This window comes from Procambarus clarkii, chromosome 22 (genome assembly GCF_040958095.1).
Source record: "Procambarus clarkii isolate CNS0578487 chromosome 22, FALCON_Pclarkii_2.0, whole genome shotgun sequence".
Lineage (NCBI taxonomy): Eukaryota > Metazoa > Arthropoda > Malacostraca > Decapoda > Cambaridae > Procambarus > Procambarus clarkii.
This window is the reverse complement of record NC_091171.1, coordinates 18,179,513-18,206,620: the sequence shown is the minus strand read 5'-3', so window position 1 is coordinate 18,206,620 and position 27,108 is coordinate 18,179,513. Positions and strand designations below refer to the sequence as shown.

Here is a 27,108-nt window from a genome sequence, read left to right as displayed (position 1 = left end):
TACGATAAAGCACCTAAATTGTTGGGATCATCTCAAAGCTCAAAATGCTCTAGAAAGGAGACGCGAGAGATATCAAATACTGTAATATACACGTGGAAAATACTGGAGTCCAGGTCCCAGATCTACACAGTAAAATAACAACTTACTGGAGTGAAAGATATAGAAGGAAATGCAGAATAGAACCAGTGAAGAGCTAGGGCATCATAGGCATAATCAGAGAACACTGGATCAACATCAGAGGTCCACAGTTATTCAATATCCACCCAGCAAGTATAAAAAATATTGCTGGAGCTAATAAATTAGTTTTAGCTGGAAGTAACCCCTCAACTGCACGGCTTCCAAATATGGCACCCTTCCAGTGCGCAGGAAATAAATTCTCTGCTTTGGTAGCTGGGAATACAGTTTGGGTTGATATGGTTTCCCCTCGTTCCTTGTTCCAAGGCTCGGGTTTCCCAGGTCGAGCGCAGGGTTATTAATTCTAGTCAGCCTGCAGTCTATCCTTGTGCTCATGGCGTTAGGAAATTTGCTGCATTGGCTGCCATATTTGGCAACATGTCCTGGGTTGATATTCGGGTGCGGGGATTTTGGAAGTCGAACAGGGTCCTGGCTGCCCGTTACTTGGTTAACGCTCCTGCTCCTGTGCATTCTTGTGGTGTACTGGGTAGCTGGTGCGGGGCGGGGAGGGCTGCACGGAAAAGCAGCACAGCAGTGGAGTGTGACGGTTGCTTGTTTCTTTGAGATTGGAAGGAGTTCTGACTTCTTTTTTTTTTTTTTTTTTTTTTTTATATACTTACTATGTGGGGTTTTTGTTATGCCTACCTTTCTGGGTGCCTAACCCTGGTCGATGGCAGATAAGGAAAACCCCAACCACAGGGGGGTTTTCTAGGGCCATTGCTCTGTGCAACCTTTTTGAGAGGGCCAGGTTCTGGCTCATGGTCCCCGGTAGGTCGAACTCCATAGACTAATGCCCTGGTCTAATATATCATATAATAGCCTGATAGCTCCAGGAAGTCTCATGGGCTCACCTAGAAAATGCTGTTTCATTTCCTTCAACACTGGTTTCATATTTAATATACTGTAGTCTTGGTTACAGCAGTCTTGATGTTGGAAATGTACTGATGCTGAGACGAGCATGCTTGTGTTAGGCCTGGAGCTTGGACCAGAGAGCTTGAGTGAGGTCAAGGGTAGAGAGCTCCAATGCGGGATGAGAGCTGGTAGCGTGAGTATGGCTGTAATAAGCTCCCTGCTCTCAAGCCAGGCTGTAGTGTCTTGTGAGAGAGTTACATTGTGTGGTAGCGACTGTTAACAGTGTTGAAGATCCGCAATATATTCCAAGCATTTTTCACTGAACCACTATTCAAGTTAGACTGACGATGTTATGTTCTTGATGGCTTATGTTGCAAGCTTCACCTGACTTGGCAAGTTAACCATCATTTTGCTGGTTACTTTGGCTGTCCTAAGTGGTTCCTGGAAATCTTGGGAACAAGGATAAATTATAATTAATGCATATAGGTTTATTGGAAAACCTCTTGGAATGTGGAATTTTTAGGGACATTATGTGGAATTAACAGGAACATTTAATTACCTGCAACATAACTTCTAAAAACTTGGAGCAACTATATTACTCTCCACATAATTGCTACAGACTATCTCTCGATTTAATAACCTTAAGCATAATTATATCACTCAAGACATTTGTCCTAATGTCATTTAACTAAAGCATAAGCTAGACAGAATTTTATGTTATTCCTGCTGCAAGGCCAGAATTGTGTTACTAAATTAGAATTGGGCTTAATCGAATTTGGCTTTTCTTCTGTAGTACAAGGTTGCATTTTCTTGTTGGCTAGTATAAAATTCAATATGTTTAGTGTTTTGGATGAACACTCCCCCCCTCCCTTTGACAAATCAGCAGGACAGACAGTATCTCAAGGTTTATGGAAGATGGTTATTTCCTACTGGGGCACCATTTTGAGGAAGTTGAGAGTAGCTGCAGAGGGTACTAACCCAGAAATAGTGTGTTAAGTGTTGAGGAGGTAGTGTTGAGGAGACAGCTCAAAGCCAGTATAACTATATTAGCACTTGGGATATCAGGACAAGGATTTGGGATAGGATGGAGCGAAGGAATGATGCCTAACCACTTAAACCATCGGGAATTGAATACTGACCTGCTAGAAGTGAGGTCCAAGTGATTGGGTGAATTGAGTGTAATGAAACTCCCCTTGGTAGCACCACAGTAGCTTTCCTTTCCTGCCCACATGCCTCATCTACCCTGTGTCAGCAGGTAGCACTTGGAGTTGAAAGTAAAATGTCTATCTTGCCCATGGCTTTGAGTTTATCGGACACCACTTTGTGGTGATTGGGGTGTGAGATTAGCGACTGCTTAGCTCGTTCCAGGGTTTGCTTGATGAGTTAAGGTTCCCGAACATTGCTCAAAGCAAGGTTAAGAGTTTTAGGTGTCTCTCTTGGTATTCTCATGAAGGTGCACTCGGGTAGTGGATTTATTTTTGGTCCCCACAACTTCCCTTCCATTAGAAGGGACAAGATGATCTGCAAGGGTACCGGACTCCACTGACTTGAGATTGTTACCACAATGTCTAGCATGTTTATTATGTTATGGTCATGCCAGTGATGTTTCACTGAGTTGAGATTGTTACCACAATGTCTAGCATGTTTATTATGTTATGGTCATGCCAGTGATGTTTCACTGAGTTGAGATTGTTACCACAATGTCTAGCATGTTTATTATGTTATGGTCATGCCAGTGATGTTAGATGATGGCTGTTAAGTGCTGTACATAAAGGGGCATTTTATTATACTCGGTGTTCTATTTTATTTATTATCTTGTTTAGTATTCAGTTTTGCTGTTATAGGTTATATAAAAATTCCCATCTTGTTGCAGGTCTTGATTGTGAAATTGACATACAGCGTACAATCCAAATGGTCCGTTCACAGCGTTCTGGAATGGTACAGACAGAAGCACAATATAAGTTTGTTTACCTGGCCGTCCAGCACCATATAGAAACTGTGCAGCAACGTATCTCTGCAGAGCAGAAGAGCTTGCAGCTGGGTCGCGAGTATACAAATATAAAATACAGTAGCGAGGCTGCAGGGGGAATAGAAATGGGTAAATCTCTTTCACGCTCAACTATTTCACTTCCTACCACACCATCAACAACACCGCGTGATCCTAAGAGACCCACATCAACTGCAACCTTACCCAAGACGCAGTCTGAAAATCATCTACCAAGGTATGTGAAGTAGAATAGCTTGAAGACAAATTAAGTATAGGTTAAGAGATGCTCATTCATAATTCATATGTACTATATTACCAAATTAAATATTAATATATAAGACATTCTTACATATATTTATTTGGAAAACGTACAGTTCATGTGCAAATGATGAGTCACAGTAACATGGCTGAAGATATGATGACCAAACCAGACAGCAGAAAATGAAGAAACGACGACGTTTTGGCTCGTCCTGGACCATTCTCAAGTCCCACAACTTGATAATGGTCCAGGACGGACTGAAGCATCATCATTTTTTTCATTTTCTGATGTGTGGTTTGGTCATTGTACGATTCATGTTCTTAATGCAGTACAACAAAAAGCAAAATCAGTTATATATGTACAATTTATTTTAACTAAGGTTATATGATCATTATGAAATCATTGTGTTGAGAGAATTTTAAATTTATTGTTAGGTTGAAAAAGCAGTCATGCAGTTGTTTCAGATATGATTTTCTTGCATATTTTGTTAAGGTTATCATAATTCCACATTAATGTTTGAGATACTGTGTTCATTAATTTACTCATGTGCCATGTTAGAGGCAGCTCATAGCAAGTAATTTTTGTGATGATAATCAAGTAATTCAGATGATAATTATGGCATTATAAATAATACATATAGGATAGAAATTATAGTAAACAGATTAATAAAATGGTATAGTAGTTGGAATTGTAGTCTGCTAATTTTTATTGCAAAATAATTGTCTTGTAGCATTTTGAATGAAACTGAAGACCGCTGAAAAGCTTTCAAAGGCATTACAGTTGTTGTCACACATACGGCAATAGTATTTATTCAGACGTTAGTTTTTAACTTGCGTTGTGGTAGTGTTTGTAAGCATGTACTTTGATCAAACTTAAAAAAGGCTACATAAAGAAAACTTTTACTGACAGAATATTAAACAGAGACTCTGATATGATAGGACATAAACAATGCTTGTCTAATATTTTAATACTGCTATGTATATTTTTGGCAAACTTCTAGTCGACGGCGACATTCAATCACTCCCAAGTCCAAGGTTGGAACAGTTGCTTTCAGCCTGTCTTATGTCTTAGATGTAGTGAGCACTTTACCATGATTAATGGGGGGTGTTGCATCCCTATCTGCATTTAGCTTTAGTAATTTATTTTTTAGTTTCCTTTTCTCTGGGCCTCAATAGTGAATCCCCAAAAAGACCTCCTTTATGAGCTAAACCCCTTGGATGCTTCCTTAGCCAGCTTCTATATGGTCTACCCAAGATGCATCACCTGCCACATTATCAAGGCTTATCCACATCATAGTATTGGTCTTTTTAAGTCTGTCACTATGGCAGGAAGACAGTGATGAACCTAACTGAAGCTATCACTAAGAGCACTTGCTTGCTATAGTACAAAGGAATGACTCATTCCTCTCAACTTCATCCTGCAAGCAAAAATTAGAAGTCCCAAGACTGCCTATTAATGTTTAGGAAACTGTCGGTAGTAGATCAAGGAACAAGCAACTCGTTTAGTATTGATGTCTACCTTTCACTTTGTTGAGCTGTACAGTGGCTAATAGTTAAGCTTTCATTGTCTGGGTTGTTTGTTGAGACTCTTAGCTCAGTGCAGGGGAGGTTTCTTGTTTTAGTATTTACTCCCTGTCATGGTGTAAGTCTTGTTTGGATATTGACTGTTGCTATCCATTCTGGCTGTTTCAGGGTTTTCTTTCCTGGCACTGTTTAACAACAGCAGACAGCACCAGAGATTTCTTTTTGATGTTGTTTGACATTGATTATAATATGGCTTGACTTTTTTTTTTTTTCAAATTGTACTTCTGCCTTGGTTCCCTTGTGCCTAGGGACTTTTCCAGTCTGCCTTTGAACTGGATTTCCATTTTCTCATGCTTTTGGGAGGGGGGGGTCATGCTGCAGTTTTTCCCTATAAGTTTTCTTTATAAGTTTATTGCCCCCTGCGCCTCTCTGGGGAGAACCAGTTTCTGGCTCGTGGTTCCCAGTAGGCATAAGAACTCCTGTGACTGATGACCCCAAACTAATATAACACATATCTTGAGGTTATCTTGAGATGATTTTGGGGCTTTAGTGTCCCCGCGGCCCGGTCCTCGACCAGGCCTCCACCCCCAGGAAGCAGCCCGTGACAGCTGACTAACACCCAGGTACCTATTTTACTGCTAGGTAACGGGCATAGGGTGAAAGAAACTCTGCCCATTGTTTCTCGCCGACGCCTGGGATCGAACCCAGGACCACAGGATCAAAAGTCCCGCGTGCTGTCCGCTCGGCCGACCGGCTCCCCTTAGTTTGGATATCAGTTTGGACAGCTTCACGAAGCTGATGGGGCTCCCCACAGAAAGCTTGATAGTGGCCCCAGCAACCATATAACAAAACAAAGAGGACGTAACTCCGAAATTAAAAGCATGTACTTGCTGTGCACCTTCCAAACTCTGCATACTGTACCACATTTGAGGAATGGTCAGGGCATCCCATTGTTAAACAAATCCCCTGAAGAGAAAAGCAGAAAAATAAAAATAGAAACTAAACAACATCCTCAAGGATTACTCAGAAACAAGGGTGCCTCTGGAAGGCAGCTCTGGGACTCCCAGAATGTGAACAGCATGGAGAGCTAAACCCCGAGAATTTGGCAAAAGAGCTACCTGAAGCAACCAGCCGAAGAGACCCCAGCTGGTTGTGAGACAAAGAACCACGGGGAGCAGTCCGAATGGAGCCGGATCAGTCAGCTCGAAGGAAGCTGGATCTGTCGCAGCGCCTACCACACAGAGGCTCCCTGAAGCTATCTGAATTGTACATAAAAACTAAAAGCCCTGAAGACACACAACAAACAAACAAACTGGCAGTCATCAGCCGCTGCATTGAAGTAAAGCTAGTTGCGCCAGCTGCAGTGCACCCCACCCAGCCAATAACACTCCCTTACCCAGGGCAAGACAGAAACCCTAGATCACCAACGTACCCCAAGGCCGAAGACAACATCAAGGAATGAAGTCCTCAAACGGGGAGTGATTCCCGAACACCCTAGGTAAGATAATGCTGACATGTAAGGGCAGTATTTACAGAGCACCTAGAGAAGGTCAACCTTGGCGCATGCAGCTCCTGTACACTAAGACAGATGAAAATATCAGATGTACACCCTGGCAGATGGCAGCCGGTCGGTCGAGCGGACAGAATGCTGGACTTGTGATCCTGTGGTCCTGGGTTCGATCCCAGGCACCGGCGAGAAACAATGGGCAGAGTTTCTTTCACCCTGATGCTCCTGTTACCTAGCAGTAAAATAGGTACCTGGGCGTTAGTCAGCTGTCACGGGCTGCTTCCTTGGGTTGGAGGCCTGGTCAAGGACCGGGCCGCGGGGACACTAAAAAGCCCCGAAATCATCTCAAGATAACCTCAAGATAAGACACCTGGCCACCACATGACACACAGCTGAAATGGCCATGCAGGGTGAAAATCCAGAACAGGAACTTGAGGTGACTGATCTAACCACCAGCACATTAGTTCAAGAACTGGAGTGGTGGGCTGCTGGTTCCCCCTCCCCAACCCTATTAACCCCCTTCCATTACCAAAACGAACAAAACGACCTGGGGGTCGTTTTGTTCGGTTGCAGCCGTCTCATCCTTTTCTGGTGAAGAATGAGATGGCAGGGTTCTGGTGGGATCCTCTCATGGTGGAAGCTTGGTTGATTAGGCCAAGGGTGCATCCCATGTTGTGTCCGGTGGCAGCTTTACGCCGCTATCTGCGGGCCACCGGTTCTGTGATGTTAAGACACTCTTTGGGTGGATCTGTTTTCCCTGGTTCCCAGTTCCAGGGCTCACGTATCACAGGTTGTCCGCAGTGTCATACAATCCAGCCAGTTTGCGGTCTACCCTCGTGCCCATGATGTGAGGCAGTACATGGAGCTCGCTGCAGTGTTTGGAGCCCCTATATGTCTGGAGTCCGCCTGCAGAGTTTGGGCTTTTGTGCCTTCTGGGTTGGGGTTTTTTGTCTCCCTCCTCCTGTCTGCATTGGTTTCCTACTTTTGTGGGCGTGATTTTGCTAACATTGCTTCAGGCACGTTGCCTTGGCTGGTTTTTGGTGGCCATTTTGCTATTCTGCATACACTTCTCGGGCTGGTCACCAGAGCGCCGCTGCATCTTGTTTGTTTACATGTGGCTGGGCCCTCTCTGGGTTTCCCAGAGTGTCCTCATCTCTCCCTTAGGCAGCATTGCTCCGGCTGCAGTCTCGCCGTCGTCTGTTTCTAAGGGAGTCTGGTGCCTTGGTGTCTTCCGAAGCCCTGCCTCGATATGCTCACAGATGCCTCCTCTCTTGGCTGAGGCTATGTGACTGGTGCTGGCAAGGCTGGCCAGGGTCGGTGGACTCCATCCTTCCGTCGGGATGTAGGCTCACTCAGGGCTCTATGATTTGACTCTTTTTCAGACTGTGCTCTGATGGTTCTTTGTCTGAACTGCAGGGGGTTTCTGCAGTCTGTGGCTCTTTGAGGCTGGTCACTTCGAGTGGCTTTTCTGCTGAGTTCTCCATGAGGTTCATATCAGGGGCATGTCCAACGTCCTGGCAGATGGCCTGTCTTCTCCCTCCTCAAGCTGTCCTCGGATTGGCTTGAGTTGGATGTGGAAGAACTTGGGGCTGCCTCTGGGTCTAGTGCCTTGCCCTTGGCGGTGCGTGCTTCGTCTACATCGTTGATGCTGTTCGTGCTGCTCCTGCGGGATGCGATTTTTGCTTCTCAACTTGTGTGTCGACAGGCGTTGCTTGCTTCTTCCTTGGAATCTGCTTGGGCCCTGGCTCTTAGGTTGTCTTCGCCTTTTTGTCCACTGCTGTTTGCAGAGTCTGCGGTTGTGCAATATCTGCAGGCAGCTTCGGCTAGTTGCCGTCCTGTGTCTGACTTGTTAGTTCTCCACAAGTCTGTGATAAAAATGACCAGAATTCTGATAATAGCAGGATTGTTGTGATAATTTGCGCTGTAGTGGGAGGAGTAATCTTGGTGGGGAGGGAGGTAGCGTTGTCTGCAGACTCTGTGCGAACACCTTTTACTGTCTGGACTCGCTATACCAGCTTAGTTGTTTGCTATGGTGAACAAAACATGCAGATACTTATATATAACCTCTGTATATATTGAATAAAAGCAAAAACAGTATGGTGGGAGAAGGATGGCGAGTGAGGTAAGGGAGGGAGCGAGTGACACCCAGTGGCAGGCTGCCACTGGCTGCCATTGCCACTGCCACTCAGCATACCAACTTAGTGGTACGTTATGGTGAACACAAATGTAGATACTTGTATATAATGTGTGTATATATAGTGTAATAACAGCAAAAGGAGTGTGGGGGAGAAACCATTTTGGTGAAGGAGGTGGTGACATCTGCATGATTTATCATGCTGGGGTAGGGGTGGCCACTATTCTCTTTGGGCACTATACCAGCTTAGATGAACAGTTATGGTGAACAGAACATGTAGATACTTATATATAACATCTGTATATAGTGAATAAAAGCAAGAACAGTATGGTGGGAAGAGGATGTGGGCGAGTGAGGAGTCATTGAGGGAGGGAGTGGTGGTGAGAGGCTGACTGGCAGATGTGGTGGCCACACCTCGCTGCTTTTTGACTTGCAAAATCAACATAGTGGTTTGTTATGGTGAACAAACCATGCAGATAAGTATATATAACCTGTGTATGTAGTGTAATAACCGACAAAGTATTTGTTTATTGTTTTGTGAACACAATAATTGAATCAATAATATGCACACCATAATTTTGAGTACAGCGAGGATTCACACATTTTATTATATAAAATATCACACTACACACTATTGAATAATATTACAGCAAAAAAAAGAAGAAAAATCAGACATTGACATAATTAGGTAATTATCTCTTTGTGGTCACTCCTGCCTGACAGCTGGGGCTGAGCAGACTGCCTCGGACGCACGCTCAGTCAGCGCCTCTTTTCTGTGGGGAGCCCCTACGGCTCCCTGGAGCTTACCGGCTAATGTATGTTATGTTAGACCGGGACATTAGCTATGGAGTTCAGACCTACCAGGGACCAGCGCCAGAACCTGGCCCCTTCAGAGAGGTTTCAGGGAGCAATGGCCATGGAAAACCCCATATGGTTGGGGGTTTTCCTTATCTGCCATCGACCGGGGTTAGGCACCCAGAAAGGTAGGCGTAACAAAACAAACCCCACATGGTAAGATACTACAACACAAAAACCGAACAGAGAGGTAGAAAACTCCCTACAATCCCAAGGAAAACAATCAAACAATCAATTTACTGCCGCGCCGGTCGTCCGCGCAGCCCTCCCCTCCCCGGGAGGGGGAGGGGGGGGCCTTGGACCTCACCACGCCGGCTGCCATCAGTTCGCAAGCTAGTGTCAACTGGGATAGACGCTTCTCTGGCCTCAAATTCCTTGGTGGTGTTTGCCTCGTGTGGCGTTCTCTGCTGTTTTTGTGGTGTGCGGTGGCCAGGAGTACTTCATCAGTGCCAGGGCTGCATGCGCCTAGGGGCTTCCTTCCCTAGGCGCCCTGTGAGTACTGCCCTTGCATGTCAAGGTTATCTTCTCTGGGGCGTTCGGGAACCGCTCCCGTAGAGGTTCTTGCTGCTCGGCATTTGCCTCGCACTTGGGGCCAGCTGGGGCTTGGGGCCCTTGTTTGGCCTTGGGTAGGGAGTGGTATTGTACTGGTTAGGGCGTCAAGGTGTTGCGCGGCCTGCCACCTAAGCGGCGACCGGTTCCTGTTGCTCTGGGGACGGTGTACTTTTGCGGGGGTTTTCTTTTGTTTTGTTTTTGTTTGCCTGGTGGAGGTTCTGCCTCGTGGGCCCATAGTTCCCCTGGTATTGTTTTGGTGGCCCTCTGCTAGGCCCCCATGCTTGTACACGTCCCAGGGGTTTTCAGTATTATCATTTACCTTTGTTTTGTTTAGGTTTTTTAACCGGTTAGCAACACCTTGCCCGGGCTCCCGTAGTTGCTACCCTACGGGCCCTGGAAACCCCTGTCGGGGCTCGGGGACCCATGGATGCATCTCCCGAGTTCCAGCCTGCCTTGTGCGGGTTTGAAGGTTGCAGTGTGCCCTTGTCTCAGGGGTGACAGTCACCTGTTTTGCCTCCGTTATGCTGCCTTTTGGGTCAATGATACATTTGATCCGGAGTCTTGCGAGTCCTGTTCTCTGCTTGTGCTCCAGTTTTACTCTGAGGATGTCCTATTAGAATACAGGCAGCATCAGCGTCGCATGTTAGATTTAGGTTATTGCAACGCGCTAGGTCGGTTTCCCGCCTGGATGCCCCGAGGCTGCCCCGTTTTGGCTTTAGGGACCCTGACCTGGGGGCGTTGGTTGCTATGGCTTTGGCTCCTGCCGCGCCCTCTGGTCCTTCCCCTGTGGTTCTTCCTGCACCTCCTCCCCCTGTGTCCGGCTCCGAAACGTATGCGGTTTTCGGCCTTGGCACAGGATTTAGTTGGTGGAGAGACTCGGGCTGCTTCGGGGGCTACCCCATCCGGGTCGGGGACAGAGGCATTTGAGCAGGTTCCTCCTGCCGAGGCTTCTGGGTCCCACCAGCAGGCCCCCTTCTTGTCTGCCTTTCCCTTGGACTCTACCTTTTCTTCAGGGGTAGAGGGTATGGAGGACGGCTCTGCCCCCGACGTAGGGGATCCTGGGGCTGCGGAGGAGTCGGCCTGGGGGCCTTGGGCCCCCTGTGACCCCGCTTGGGTGCTTTTGCCTTCCCCACGGGGTTTATTGTTGCAGGGGGAGGGGTTTTCTTACCCTCCCTCCCTGTATGAGTATGATTTGGGTTCGGCTCCTCCCCGGGTTCGGTTCCGGGCGCCTTTGGGTACCTCGGCTCCGTCTTTCCAGGGGTTTGCTACTTCCCGTCTCTCCGCGAAGGTGGCGCGGGAAGCTCTTGCTGCATACCTCTTGCGAGACCAGGGTTATGCCTCCCCAGTGGATCCGTCCTCGTTTGAGTTCTGTTCTTCTTCCCGTTTTTGGGTGCGTTTGGAGGTTCCGGAGTCTTCCTGGCTAGCAGACTGCCCTTTCTTCTCGTTGGGGGCGTGGCATGGGTTCTGTCGGACCCGCATGCTTGATTGGCGGGAGACTGCTACTTTTATGCAGGTTTACCTGGGGGGCGAGTTTGAGCACCTTAATGTGTGCTTATTCGCTCCTGTGCTTTCTCGGGATGTTGGCCTTTTCCAGCTTCACGTGCAGGTTCCTCAGCTTTCGGCTTCCTTGGTTGCGGAGGAGTTGTGCTCCCGTGGGCATTTGGCTTCAGTCTTGCGTTTCTTTTCCCTTCTCGAGCTCTCTTCTGCTTGGCTTGAGGAGGATGTGGGAGCGTTGAGTGAAGGGCCTTCGTCCGGGGCGCTGTCTTCGGCAGCTAGGGCGTCAGCTGCACTGCTGAAGCTCTTTGCGCCCATCCTAAAGGAAGCGGTGTCTCTGTTTTTTGCTTCTTGCCTCGCGTGCCGTCAGGCTGTGCTTGCCCTCTCTTTGGAATCCGCTTGGGCCCTGGCTCTTAGGTTTTCATGTCCTTTTTGTCTGTTGCTGTTTGCAGAGTCTGTGGTGTCCCAGTTTCTGCATGCGGCTTCGTCTAGTTGTCGTCCTATGGCGGACTTGTTGATTCTCCGGAGCGGTCGTTCTCGGCAGTTTCGGAGGGGTCGTGCCAGGGTTTCGGGTTCCACTGGTCGAGGTGGGCCATTGGTGCCAGTTTCTGAGCCGTTGTTCCCTTTGGGGCCAGCGTCGTCTGGTCGGCGCAGTGATCGCCCTGTTTGATGGTTGGGTTCTCGTAAGGGTCGTCGGCCCTTTTGCGGTTTGCCCCGTTGACGGGGCGATGGGGGGGAGGCTCGCTCTGTTTGCCCACGCTTGGTCCCACGATTTGTGGGCCTTTTCGGTCGTGTCATCCGGCCTGCGGTGGCGTTGGGCGACTCGTCCTCCTTTGGGGGGTTCGGGGCTAACAGGGCAGGTTTCTTCTGCGCTTCGTCAAGTCATCTTGGAGTGGGTGCGCTTGGGCGTGGTCGAAACGACTACGTCCCTCAGGTGGGTTTCCCGCCTGTTTCCAGTGCCGAAACGGGACTGTGTGGATCTGAGGTTCATTCTGGACTTGTCCCGTCTGAACCCCTGGATTCCTTGCTCCTCCTTTCGGATGACTACTCTGTCTCAGGTCCGGCTTCTGTTGGAGCCGGGTGCCTGGATGGTGTCCCTGGACCTCAAGGACGCGTATTGGCACGTTCCTATTCATCCAGGGTTCAGGGACTGGTTAGGTTTCGTGGTGGGGCGTCACGTTTACCGTTTTCGATGCCTACCTTTTGGCTTGAATCTGGCACCTCGCGTTTTCACGCGTCTGACCCGGGTTGTCTTGACCCGTCTGCGTCTTCTAGGGATTCGGGTTTTGGCCTACCTCGACGACTGGCTGGTGTGGGCTCCCAGTCGGTCAGCTTGTCTGCTCGCCAGGGATATGGTTCTTTCCCAGCTCGCCAGGTTCGGGTTCCTGGTGAACTGGAGGAAGTCCCATCTGGTTCCGTCCCAGGTTCGGACCTGGCTGGGTCTTGTTTGGGATTCTCGGACCGCTTCCTTGTCTCTCCCTCCAGCGGCGTTGTGGCGGCTGCGGGACCGCCGTTTGCTGTTTCTGAGGGGGTCCCGGGTCACTCGGCGGTTGCTCGAGCGGTTGTGCGGGAGTCTGAACTTCACCGTGCTAGTCTACCCGCCAGGTCGGGTTTGGCTTCGGCGTCTGTTTTGATTCCTTCGGAGACGTCCTTTCCGCCTCTCTCGCGATCGTTGGGTTCGCCCTCCGGGGGTCTTATGTCGGTTGCTGCGTCACCGACTTCCTCTTCGGGCTTTTCGGGGTTCGGTGCCTTGGCGCCTTCCGGAGCCCTCGCTCGATGTGTTCACGGACGCGTCGTCTCTCGGCTGGGGCTTTGTGACCAGTGCTCACCATGCAGGCCAGGGACGGTGGGGTCCGTCCTTCCATCGGGCTCACATCACGGTTCGGGAGTTCGCGGCTGTCTGGTTCGTGCTTCGGAGGATTCGGGTCGCTCGGGGATCGACCATTTGCCTCCATTCGGACTGTTCTGCAGTGGTTCATTGCCTGAACCGCCGGGGTTCTCTTCGGTCCTTGGCTCTTTGGGGTTGGTCCCTTCGAGTGGTTCGTCTGCTGGATTCTCGGGGTTTGGCTCTTCGTGCGGTTCATATCCGGGGAGTGTCCAATGTTCTGGCGGACGGTCTGTCTCGCTTCCTTCCCCTGTCCTCGGAATGGACGGTCGATGACGACTCGTTTCGTTGGATCTGCCAGACGTACGGTCTCCCAGATGTGGACCTCTTCAAGTCGGCGTGGTCCCGGCGTCTCCCTATATATGGGACGCCCTTCCCCGACTGCGAGGCGTTCGCTGTGGATGCCTTTCGGCAGGACTGGTCGAGGTGGGGTTACCTGTTCCTCTTTCCTCCGGTCCAGCTGTTGCTTCGGGTTCTGGTTCGGTTAGAGACATTCCCAGGGAGAGCAGTCCTTGTGGCCCCTTGGTGGCCAGCCCAGCCTTGGTTTCCGGTGCTTTTGGCTCGGTGCCCAAACCCGGGATGTTTCCCGCGGGTCCGCCTCTTTCAGCAGGTCGGCCCGATCCGGTACGGGGCTGGTTCGACCTTCTCCTCTGCTCTTCGCGTCTGGTCTTTTTGACGCGGGTGTATCACCATTTCTATGGTGATCAGGTGGCTTCTTTGATGGTGTCCCACCTGAGAGCTTCATCTAGGCGACAGTATGAAGTTTCCTGGCATTCTTTTCGCCATTTTCTGGCTCTTTGTAGGTTGTCTTTTCTTTCGGATCGGGTTGTTTTGTCCTTTCTTACTTGGCTTTTTCAGGACCGTCATTTGATGCCTAATACTGTCGCCTCGTATCGTGCGGCACTGGCGGAGCTGCTCAAGCTAGCTTTCGGGGTGGACGTCACATCCGCCCCGTTTCGTAAGCTTTCCCGTGCTATGTTTCACCTCCGGCCTGCTCATGCGCCTCCTGAGCCATCCTGGTCCTTGGACAGGGTGCTCTCCTATCTTTCCTCTCCTCGGTTTGTGGTGGCCCCTTCAGTTCCTGATTGTTTTTCCTAGGCTTTGATTTTGTTGGCATTGGCCTCTGGAGGCCGGGTAGGGGAGCTTCATGCTCTCCTTCGGCGCAGGGGTGCTCTTTTGGTCCTGGGGGTAGGTTTGTCCGTTTGCAGCCTTCTCCATCTTTTCTGGCGAAGAACGAGATGGCTGCTTTCCGGAGGGGTCCGTGGGTCATTGATGCTTAGTTGGTTCGGCCGGGGGTGCATCATGTGTTGTGTCCTGTTGCAGCACTTCGCCGTTACTTGCGCGCTTCAGCCGGGGTGGCTGGGGATGCACTTTGGGTTGATCCGGTTTCCCTCATTCCCTGTTCCTGGGCTTGGGTCTCCCAGATTGCCCGCAGGGTTATTAAGTCTAGCCAGCCTGCGGTCTATCATCGCGCCCATGACGTTAGGAAGTTTGCGGCTTTGGCTGCCGTGTTTGGTAATATGTCTTGGGCACATATTCGGGCGCGTGTATTTTTTAACACTTTCTGCGGATGAGGACTCCTTCCGGCATCCTGTTTCGCCTACCCGCCCCCGCATTGTGGACATAAATTTATGTCCTCTTTTAAAATATTTGTATAAAATTCATTTTTTATCCGATTTACTTTGGGTTTGTTTCAAACTGTGCGCCATGAGGCTCTCTCTCTCACCAATAGGCTGCATGGTACAATAAGTTCATGAAAGGCTCACAAACATAACAAAAGTAAAAACATTTCGTGTGTGTTTGACTCTCACTGATATGTTCCAGCGTTGTTTTATATTTGGCGCTATTCTATCTTATGCTTTGTTGATCTTTTTTACCTACGGGCTCATAGAACATTCTATTGCGAACACATTGACACAAAAATGAATGACGTACATAGAATAATAATGTCATGAGAGTGAAATAAGTATAAACTTTCAAAGCGCCGTGCGTCGTCCCGTCACCGATACCGGGTAACAATTTCACCACTTCCCACACTCTTGCGGGCGGGCCGCAATCATTATTCTACGCATATATTCATATCACCGTGTTGGGAATTTCATTGCGAGTCCATTGATACCAAAATTAACGCAGTAGGACAAGTGTGGAGGTGATAACAATCCCAAGAGTAAAAACATTTTGTTGCTGTTGGGCGCTCACGGCGAGTCATATTCGTAGTTATTTATTTGGTGCTGGTATCCCTATACGTTTCATGACTTTTTTTACTGATGTTCTTCTAGAGAATTTTATTGCGAACACGTTGGTACCAAAATGAAATACGTAGCTCGAGAACTAAGGTCAGGAGAGTAAAAAGAGTATACACATTTTTGTTTTTACGCTTACGCGGCAAAACGCCGAGAGCACATACCGCTTTTTTTTTTACCTTCGCCGGGAGGCTGAAAGTGTTAAGTCGAACAGGATCCTGGCCGCCCGTTATTTGGTGAACGTCCCTGCTCCTCATCGTTCTTGTGTTGCTTTGGGTCGCAGGTTGCAACCAGTTGTCTCGACTTCGCGTTGAGGAGTTTGTGGCCGCCGCCTCCCGGGTAAGTCCCCTTTTTTCCTTCTCTTTGGGTATGTAGCTTCAGGGAGCCGTAGGGGCTCCCCACAGAAAACCAGCGTTGAATGTAATGAAACGCCATTTTCTGTGCGAGCCCCGGAGGCTCCCTGGATACCCTCCCTCCTATCCGGTCGGCGGAATTTTTCGCGTTGGTTGAAGCCTAGTTTCCGAACTGACGGCAGCCGGCGTGGTGAGGTCCGGGGCACCCCCCTCCCCCTCCCGGGGAGGGGAGGGCTGCGCGGACAACCGGCGCGGCAGTAAATTGATTGTTTGATTGTTTTCCTTGGGATTGTAGGGAGTTTTCTACCTCTCTGTTCGGTTTTTGTGTTGTAGTTTCTTATCATGTGGGGTTTGTTTTGTGACGCCTACCTTTCTGGGTGCCTAACCCCGGTCGATGGCAGATAAGGAAAAACCCCAACCATATGGGGTTTTCCAGGGCCATTGCTCCCTGAAACCTCTCTGAAGGGGCCAGGTTCTGGCGCTGGTCCCTGGTAGGTCTGAACTCCATAGCTAATGTCCCAGTCTAACATAACATACATTAGCCCGATAAACTCCAGGGAGCCTCCGGGGCTCACCCAGAAAATGGCGTTTCATTACATTCAACGCTGGTTTTTTGCCAGACTTTCCTGCCCTATAGCGGGAAAAATATGCCACTTACGATTTTTTTTATTATTTTTTCTGTGATCAGGGAACACAAATTAACAGGTTTAGAAGAATTTTTTTTTTTTTTTTTTTTTTTTTTTTTTTTTTTTTTTTTTGTTATGCGCCTGTGGGTGACAATGGCCAAATAGCCCTTAGCCACACAAGGGTTAAGTCCAGCCTAAGAACTGCCGGTTGGATCACTAGCACGGAGGTCTGGGGTTTCCCCTTCCTCCTCCTGGGGAGGGGGGGGGTTGCACAGACAGCGGAGCGGCAATGCGATTACGTCTTGCTTGTTTGCTAATTATCGTTGGCGAGTTCTGTCCACTTGTTTGGCTTTTGGTAGCAATATTTTTACCAGAATATTAGTTTGTTTTGGGCGCCTATCTTTCTGAGTGCCAGACCCGGTCGATGGCAAACATAGAATGCTCCTAACCACACAGGGGTTTCTATAGGCCATTGCTCCTCGCTCCTCTCTGAGGGGGGGCCAGGTTCTGGCTTGTGGTCCCCGGTAGGCAAGAACTCCATGCATTTTGATGCCTGAAAGTTTATAGTTACATATCAGCCTGGATAGCTCTGGGGAGTCTCCGGGTCTCACCCAGAAAATGGCGTTTCATTACATTCAACGCTGGTTATTTCTTCTATATTTTAGCTTTTGTATATTTAATTCCTGTGGCCTCTCTTATAGCTCGTGTTTTTCAGTCCTGGAAGCCATTTAGTTTCATATCTCGTGTTTCATTTGCATCTTGAAATATGGGCACCATACAGCTGCTGCATATTCCAGTTTTTGACTCATAAAGGTCATGAACAGTTTCCTTAATATTTCACCATCCATGTATTTAAAAAGGATTCTGAAGTTGGAAAGTGTACCTAGGCTATTTGCAGAAAATGTGTTTTTGTTTTGTGGGGGGGGGGGGGGGCTCGGGTGACAGTTTTGTCTCCAAGACCACTCCTAGATCTCATTGTTTTTTAGAGTTCTTTAAAACATAATTTGTAGGTTGTGTGTGACCTATTTTCTCCTATTCCACATTCCATAACACATATATTTACATTAAATTCCATCAACCAAGTTTTGCTCTATACACTGATTTTGTCGAGTCATCTTTAAGGGCATGACATCCATCTAATTCTGTTGCCTTTCCTGTGCTTTGATGTCTAAGCCAGGTAGTATATACCTTGGGTGGGGATGTTTTCTAATTCCCTTTCCAGTTTTGTGCATGCTGTCTCCTAAGCTCCATCAAGCTGGTGGAGGGCACTAAAATTTTGGTCCATAGTACCTGCTGTGACATCCTCCTCACAGGAATGGCAGGACTTGCTGTTGTTCCCATTATGAGGCAGGCATCTTGTGTTTGTGATACTAGGTCCCTGTCTCTTAACTTTGTGTACTCTGGTAGTACAGTATTACTAATTCAATTTGTTCCATGAACTGAGCAAGGATGGCAAGGGAGCTTGAACCCCCTGTATGAAGTCCTTGTTTTCTTCCAGTGTTCTTCTAATCATTAAGGCAAATGGGGGGACCCTCAATAAGCCGCCGGCTTCCTGTCCTTGTCGAGGCCACTGGGGTTAGTGGCCCCTCAGGTAAAATCAGGTAAATCGGATAATGGGTTACTGGTTTGGTCTCTATCTTTTGTATGCACCTGTATCTAGTGTTTATCACCCCTAGTTCTTAGTTGTATTCTAGGAAGAGTCCTCATTCTGGTGTGTGTTTTCTGTCGTTTTTTGTTTATTCCTTTCCTTCTGGTGATGACGTGTGGAAGGAGAGGGAGTGTGGAATCCTTGTTCCTTGGACCTCTCTTTCTCTTTGCCTTGGGATTTAATCCTTGTCTCTTGTTCTTGGTGTTTGAGGCCTCTAAGTTGGTTGGCTCTCTTTCATGTTTACTCCATCTCATGTTGACTTTGAGGGGTGCACATTCCAGTTCGTTTTTGTTTGTTCCATTATCTGTAAGTGGAACTTCATGCTTTTGTCTGGTCCTTGGTCCTCCAGGCAGCTGTATTGTGCATTTCTGTGGGTTATGGCCACCAGCATTGTTTTTCCTGCCTTGGGTGAGTTTCCTGATGCCTTCTGCATGTTCCCCCTCCCTTTGCTGGTTTGTGGTGAAGGCAAGGCAAGGCTTTTCTGCTGTTTCGATGTTTGGGATTTAGCCACCAGGGCTGGGGCATTTCCCTTTCTGTGAACATTTGGTGCCTACAGGTTGGTGTGCTGTGCATGCATTCTCCAGAATGTAGATTTTCTTTTACTTATGTCTGTTTCTATCAGCAGATTAGTAGCTGGTTTGGGTTTCTCTGACCTGTTTTTGTGTTCAATTTCCTTGGTAGGTAAGTTAGTTCCCATTGAGATCATGCTTGCCCTTGGACCACTCTGATCTCCAGACTCCTTTTGGTGTGGCCTCCAGTGTCTTTGTTCTCCTGCTTGGGTAAGTTGTCCTCCTTGTTTTTATATAGTATTGCCTAGTCTTTGAAGAGTTGATTATGAGAGCTTAATCAACTTTCCAAGACTAAGTAGTACTATATAAAAACAAGGGTCTTTAGCTGAGAAGGAGGGGATTAAGCATAATGAAATATTCCTTTCTGAGTTAGGCCTTCAAATGCTCCTGTAGTTTCACACGGTAATGAGCAGTTTAGCCTTTTCTACTAACAGTAATTTCCAGTGGTAATTGGCTGTGATGGGACAAAATGATTGCCTGCAGAGGGACTATGAGAATTACAATTCATTCCTTTGTATTAAAGTTAGCTAGTACTTTTGGTGGTGGCTTGAACTGAGACTCACCACTGCCTTCCTTTCATGAAAAGATATGTTGCTAAGATCCCAGACAGGAAGGGAATAAATGTTTTGAGAGGCTGGTTAGTGATATGTGGTGATATGTCTTGGGAGCATCTGAGGGTCATACTCTAACAGGAGCATTTCACTACTCAATACCCTATTTCTGGGAAGGACCTTTCAGTAACTCCCAAGAGTTAAATGCTAGTCCAGTCATGTTTTAAGGAGATGCACCAAGCCTTTGGGACCCATCTTTACTTGCCAGGGCCAAATTCTGGCTCTATCGACAAGATAAGGAGAAGTTAGTGATAAGAAATTAATCCAAAAGTGAAAAACACCTTTCTCTGACTGCATAAGTGCAACAAAACAAGTCTCCTCTTGAAGAAAGTAAGGATTTTTTAGGACTGTTTTCAAACAGTCATTGCCACAGTATAAATACACAAACTACAATGTGCCTGACATCCATTTGGTGGCAACCCAGGTCACCCAATGTTCCACTATCCCATCAATTCACTCATTCACTTGGTAACAGCTTCACAGTCAAGGAGCCTCCTATATTGCTCATCCTCAGCTTCATGCTTAAGGTAATTTGAGTTGGCCCTCTCTGGAGTGTTAGTTCCACCATGGGCCATCACTTTGTTTTTGTTTTCTGTCTCCTTCACAGTTGTGTTTTATGTCGCCCAGATTATGCGAGTCTTGGCTTCATACTGTACAGTATTTTGATCTGGATTTGGCCCAGGGATCCCTTCTTTAGTACAGTAGTTGGCTTGCATTTCCCATCCCTATCATAAATACCTGCTCTGAAGGAGTTGGGTTACTCCTCTGTGAGCCAACTCCTCTTAGTCATCTCATTTTTGGGTGGCACAACTCTCTTTCCAGTGTGGTGCCTCTTGGTAACAAGTTGTAGTAGTTAGCTGTGTGTTGTCTTATGCTCTGATTACAATTAGGCCTTCTCATTATGCATCATGGGGCTTTGTATTTTTGTCAAGAGTGTGCTTGGTGATTGTTTTTATCTGGGGGCTGCCTAGGCCTTTCCCAACCAGGTCTTTTTTGTCGAGGTTCAGTGTTATATTCAGCCAAGATGCTTCCCTCTTGATTGCCATGCCTGCCTGTCCGTGTAACAATCCAGGAATCTGACTACCCTTGTCCTTTGTGGATATTTTCTCAGGCTCCATTCTCATGCAGGTTGTTATGGTTTCCCTCTTAAGTCCTGACATGACACTGCTGTTTATGGTTTTTCAAGGTATGATTTGGTGTTTATTAATGTCTGTATATGTAATATATATATATTATATGTCCTTTTGCATCAGCCATTGAGCATGCTGGTTGGTGAGCTCTTTCCATCCTTGGGTCTGTGCCATTTGTTAATGCTAGACTTCTGTTTTGACTGCACCTTCTGCCAAGGCTTTTCAGGTTGTTGTAGTTTTGCATGACTGTGCATTAAAGTACAGACTTTTGCAGCCGTTATCTAATATGGATGGCACTGCTGTCATTTCCGTCAAATTTCTGATGAAGATTTCAAGTGGTTTCTCTTGGGCTCATAATACATTTCTGCCAGTTTCCTCTGCCATTTCCGTTTCATTCATTGAATGGCTGGTTTGGCCAGTGTTGGTTCAGATGGCTTCTCGGCTTTTCACTTTGGTATAGGCTGCTATTCTGTTGCATCAAGTCTGGATAGTGGGAAGCAGCTTCAAGGGACTGCTGCTACATCTGGGATTTTGACAGAGGCTGTGAGTGTGGAGCCGACTTTTCCTTCCTTTACTCCCATGTATCCTTTGTATGTACTGGAGGGCTCATTTTCCCAGGTTTTCGAAGCTTCTTTGGTAGATATCCCTGTCAATTCCTTCTTTCCAGTCCCAGGGCTCTGAAACAACTGTAGGTCGGCCTCCCTCATCTTCAGTGGCAGAAGGGGTTTTCTGGGGTTTGAGGTTGTAGTGGAGTCCTTGGTTGGCTTTTGGTAGTTTTGATTCTTGGGCCCTGAGGATTTGTTGCTGAGAATGGACACTTTTTTTTCAAAACATAGGGTATTTCTTAACCCCATCCCAGAATGAGCTGGACTGATACTCTGCTTCCTCACAAGTGCATTACAGGGTCCTGGGATTATGGCTCGGTTCTGTCCCCTGTTTCAATCGGCAAGACCTGCTTCAAATACCTTTTGCCTTCAGCTCTCCATCCTAGGAGTTTAGGGTCTCTGGTAGTTTGGTGTGAGATTCATAGGGTTTCCCTTTCCCTACCAGGTTCAGCTTCCATTTTTTATTTTGATTTCAGGCTCATTTCTGTTTCTGGATTCCAGTTTTCCCCATTAGCCTGTTTTCTGTTTGAGTCTGTTTATTATCTTTTCTGGATTCAAAGAATCAGGGGTTTTCCCCTCATCATGACCGTTGGGAGCTGCCCTGGAGTACTCTGACCTTCCTGCACCATGGGGTGCAGGAAGTGCTGTAAGGCCCCAGGGAGGATTTATATATTTCTTTGTAGTTTTTGCCTCCATTCTTACTACTCCTTTCTTTCCCCACTTCCTATGAAGGGTTCAATGCCCCTAAAGCTGTGACCATGTGAGTGAGTGAGGGGGGAATGGATGATTGGGGAACCTCCAGTGCCTTGTGCTGCCACCTGGCAGCAGTTAAGCACCCCCATGGCTAGGGTATTCTTCTGTAGCAACGAACATTGCCTTGTTACACAAGTGTACATACTTTTCTTCAAGCAGTGGCTTTAATTTGTTATGCTTATGTTTAACCCTTAAGCTGCTAAGGGGTCCTGAGGAGATTTACACCCCTGTGCGCAAGAAAAAAAATTCAAAAATATTATTTCGTCTTCTAAAAATGTTAATTTGTGTTCCCTGAGCACGGGAAAAAATACTAAAAAAATCGTAGGTGACATATTTTGGGCACAATACGCCGAGGAAGTCTGGCAAAATGTGGGAGTTGACAGAGCAGTCGTCAGAGCTGGTCAGCGTCACCCGAGCTGACAGGTAGGAGTTGCCACAAAGATATTATCACCTAATTATTTCAATGTCTCCAATTGATTTTTTCTTAGTTTTTGCAGTAATATTATTCAACAGTGTGTAGTGTGATAGATTTATATAATAAAATGTGTGAATCTATACTAAGTATGGTGTTCATATTAGTGATTCAATTAATACATTCATAAAGCAATAAACAAATAAACAAATCCACAAGGGCCGTGAGGAGGATTCGAACCTGCATCCGAGAGCATCCCAGACGCTGCCTTAATCGACTGAGCTACGACATGGATAAGAATTGCAACCAGAAATTCTACTGAATTTACTTGGATCCTGCAGCCTCCCCGAGACACAAACCAGGATTTTACACAATTCCCCCCATGCACTCAAGCTATGTCAATAGGCATAGTGGACCTTTTGCTGTTATTACACTAATACACACATTATATATTAGTACAGTATCTACATTTGTGTTCACCATAGAGAACCACTGAGCTGGTATGGTGAATGCAGACAATAACAGGTGGCCACACAGTAAATGACGCTATCTCCCTTCCTCCCACAGCATTACTTCTCCCACACAGCGCTAATTATCACAACAATCCTGCTATTATCACAATCCTGGTCATTTTTATCGCAGTCAGGGGTCATCTGTAATATTGTCATCGCTAAATAATAGCAGTTACATATTTATTTTGACATTTTTAGACAATGCTGTGCTCACAAGCTGAACAGCAATGCTGTTAGCTCATGCTGCATGCGCCAGCCTTGGTTGCTCCAATAGTACTGTGGCTCTCACACCGGAGAATATTGCCCACGATTTTTTTTAAACATTGCGTCTGTTTACAAGAGCCCTGAGGAAGCTGATGTGAGCCTTGTGTAGCCGCGGGCCATTTGAATCATGCCTGGCACCCTATGGCGTATATATATGCCATGCGCACCTTGGGACATGTTACTCATGGCGTATATATACGCCATGTGCAGTTTAAGGGTTAATGGTGTTTTTCTGGGGGAAGCTCCTTGAGGTTCCTTGAAGCTCTATTTTGAAATGGTTACCATCTACTTTACCACATCAGCCGTTGAGTTCAGGAGGCCTACAAGGAACTGGAGCCAGAACCTTGCCCCCCTTACAGTGGTGTGGGGAGCAGTGATATTTATTTTCTCCCCGCACTGGGAAGGCAACCAAAAGTAAGCAAATCACAACAAACTACTGCAGGATTCAAGCATATCCGAAGCCTCAAAACCAGCTGAAATATCTCTCCTGATTATGTAAAAAAAAAAAAAAAATCACATTCTCTCTCAGATTCAGTGAGCTCGTTCGTCCCACCGTTTAATGGAGGTAGCCCACCGCTAACCTTCATCCCCAAACTCAGTTCTAGTGCTGATGTAGCAGTTACTCACACGTGTGTGAGGAAAAAGTGAGCATCATCACCCTGAAGAGTCACACTCCAACAGACTCTAGGATAATTCAAATTATCTAAGTGTGGGGAATAGGGTGAGGGTTGCAAGTGGTGTCCCAGAATACACGAAGGTGTGGGGAATAAGAAAATAAATTAAGAGATAAGAAATAAGAGTTAGTGAATGAAAAATCTTGGGTAGAAAAGTTGATCTTTCAAAACAGCAGAATAAAAACAAAATGGCCGCCATCACAGGGGAGGACAGTACCCCAGCAAAGGGATTTTTTGCATGTTTCTCACAACAAGATGCAATGAAAGGTGGTTTTCTTGGCAGGTTAGTGATTATTGAGGATATTCTAAAGAATTATGAAGGAAAGATTATTAAATTAGAACAAGAAAATGAAGGTCTCAAGATTGAGTTTTGTAATTTAAAAGGAAGTATTTTCCAGCAAGATAAGAAAATTTCCAACTTGACTGATAAGGTAAGGATGCACAAGGAACATATCAAGGAACTAGTAAAGGATAATGAGGCATAGAAAGTGAAGAGTAGGAAATTTGAAGGAAATAACAAGAAAATAGACTCATATGGTGAACAACTCCAAGGGACCTTGAGGGCTAACATGGAGTCAGGCAAGAAGATGCAAAGAAAAACTTCATTGGCAACTCAGAGGAGGCTAATAAAGAACTAGAGAAGTATAAAGAAGAAATAAAAGAGACGTATGCACAAGTTGTAAAAGAGAAAGAGACAATCAAGGAAGTGTGTTCAGAAGTCAAAACCAGAAATGACCAACAAGAAGCAGAAATTCGGCAAGCAGTTAGGAAAGAACTGGTTACCAACAGTAAACTGGTACAAAACATTGCAGACAAAAGTAAGTCCATAATAATTTTTGGATGTTTATGAGAAGGAAATTTCATCTAGGGTGGACCGAACAGCAGAAGAGATGAAAATCATAGAGAAAATAGTAGGTTTAGGGGGAAAATGTCAGTGATTTTAGAAGAATAGGAAAATATGAGAAAGACAAGAACCGCCCCTAAAGGGTGATGTTTAATGGAGTGAAAAACATGATGGAACTGCTTAGAAATGCCAGGAAATTGCAGAGTAATGAGGTTGGCAAACTTTGGTCAATAAGACAAAACCTCTCAAAGGAAGACAGAAAAGCTGAAAATGAACCTAATTGAAGCAAAACGTGTAAATGGGGATAAAAATGCCATAGCAGCAGCATAGTGCCAGCAGTGCCATAGGCACAATCAGAGAACACTGTATAAACATCAGAGGTCCGCGGTTGTTCAACGTCCTCCCAGCAAGCATAAGAAATATTGCTGGAACAACCGTGGACATTTTCAAGAGGAAACTAGATTTATTTCTCCAAGGAGTGCCAGACCAACCGGGCTGTGGTGGGTATGTGGGCCTGCGGGCCGCTCCAAGCAACAGCCTAGTGGACCAAACTCTCACAAGTCAAGCCTGGCCTCGGGCCGGGCTTGGGGAGTAGAAGAACTCCCAGAACCCCATCAACCAGGTATCAACCAGGTAATGAAGAAGACAAATTTTTTTTTCTACAAAGTGTCAGGGACTGGAAAGCGTGTGAAATAGTACATAAAAACAAGGCAACAAAATCAGTAGTGGAAGGGGGAGTAAAGAGCAAAGGGAAAGATAACATGTTCCTGAAAATTGTATATACCAACATAGATGGAGTGAGGTCAAAAACTTTGGAGTTGCAAGATATAATTCAGCTTAGCGTCCCAGATATTGTCGCATTATCAAAGACGAAACTTGAAGGAAATATATTAAATGAAATTGTATTCCCAAGGGGCTATTCAGTTTGGAGATGTGACAGGAAAACTAGGAAGGGGGGGAGGGGAGGAGTGGCTGTGCTGGTGAAAGAACACCTGAAGGTAAAAGAGTTAATATTTGAAAACCTTCGAGATGTTGACATAGTGGCATTGCAGGTTTGGAATCAGGATGATAAGCTGATAATTTTAAATGCCTACAGCCCATCAGCAAGCAACACTTGGACAAACTGGATGACAAACGAGAGGGCCTCATAATGGTCATGAGAGTTATTATTGTACAAGCAGATAAAGATAAATCACGACTGTTGATACTGAGGGACTTCAACTTTAAAGCTATAGACTGGGAAGCCTATGAAGTAAGAACGGAGGACTTTTGGACATGTAGATTTGTGAACCTCATTCTGGAGACATTCTTATATCAACACATAAAGCAAGTCACAAGAATGAGGGAAGGAGATGTACCGTCAGTACTAGATCTAGTATTCACCAGGAAAAAAGAAGAGATATTTGACATCCAGTAGCTTCCTCCTTTGGGAACGAGTGATCGCGTCCTGTTAGACATTAAATATGCTTTATGATATCATCTAGAAGAAAATGGGGGCCATTGAAATAGTTGATAAACTCGATTTAAGGAGAGGTCACTATGGGGAACTTTGAAAAAATTTTAATGAGTGTAATTGGACAGACTTGTTGCTAGACAGGGAAGTAAATAAAATGTATGCCAAATTTTGCAAAAAATATACGATGAAGGCACACAAACATTCATACCAAAACAGAGATGCAGGGCCAGAAAACAGGATTGGTTCAACAGAAATTGCAAGAGGGCCAGAGACCAAAAGACACAAAAATGGAATCAATATAGGAAGAGGCCAAACCCCCAAACATACCAGCGATACAAAGATGCGAGAAACAACTATACGGCAGTAAGGAGAGAGGCAGAAAGAAATTTTAAAAAGGGATAGAGGATAAATGTAAAACAGAACCAGGCCTATTCTTCAAATTCATAAACAACAAATTGCAGGTAAAGGATAATATCCAGAGGTTGAAAATGGGAAACAGATTCAGGGAAAATAAAAAGGAAATGTGTGAAACTTTAAACGAAAAGTTCCAAAGTGTGTTGGTACAAAATGAAATCTTCAGAGAACCCAATACAATAAGAATTCCAGAGACCAACATAGAGTATAGAGGTGTCTAGAGATGAGGTGGAAAATATGCTAAAGGAGCTAAGTAAGAACAAAGCAGTTGGCCCAGATGGAGTTTCACCATGGGTTCTGAGAGAATGTGCATCTGAGCTCAGCATTCCACTTCACCTGATCTTTCAGGTATCACTGTGTACAGGAGTCGTAGCAGACGTGTGGAAACAGGCTAACATAGTTCTAATCTACAAAAGTGGCAGCAGGGAAGACCCTCTCAATTATAGACCTGTATCATTGACTAGTGTAATAGTGAAAGTATTGGAAAAACTAATTAAAACTAAATGGGTAGAACACCTGGAGAGAAATGATATTATATCAGACAGACAGTATGGTTTTCGATCTGGACGATCCTGTGTATCGAATTTACTCGGTTTCTATGATCGAGCCACAGAGATTTTACAGGAAAGAGATGGTTGGGTTGACTGCATTTATCTGGACCTAAAAAAGGCTTTCGACAGAGTTCCACATAAGAAGTTGTTCTGGAAACTGGAAAATATTGGAGTGGTGACAGGTAAGCTTCTAACATGGATGAAAAATTTTCTGACTGATA

At 46.3% G+C, this 27,108-nt stretch overlaps 1 protein-coding gene across 12 annotated transcripts in view; it reads left to right on the top strand.

The window, feature by feature from the left end:
• LOC123757839 (tyrosine-protein phosphatase non-receptor type 11) overlaps positions 1-27,108 on the top strand; it is a 301,801-nt gene that overhangs the window by 239,437 nt on the left and 35,256 nt on the right. For 11 of the 12 annotated variants that reach the window (XM_045741772.2, XM_045741746.2, XM_045741711.2 and 8 more), the window contains one exon: positions 2,900-3,248. In XM_045741772.2, the coding sequence (XP_045597728.1) occupies positions 2,900-3,248 (349 nt within the window). Of the gene's footprint in view, positions 1-2,899; positions 3,249-4,272; positions 4,307-27,108 lie in introns of all 12 variants that reach the window. The other variant, XM_069329504.1, reaches the window with a different exon arrangement.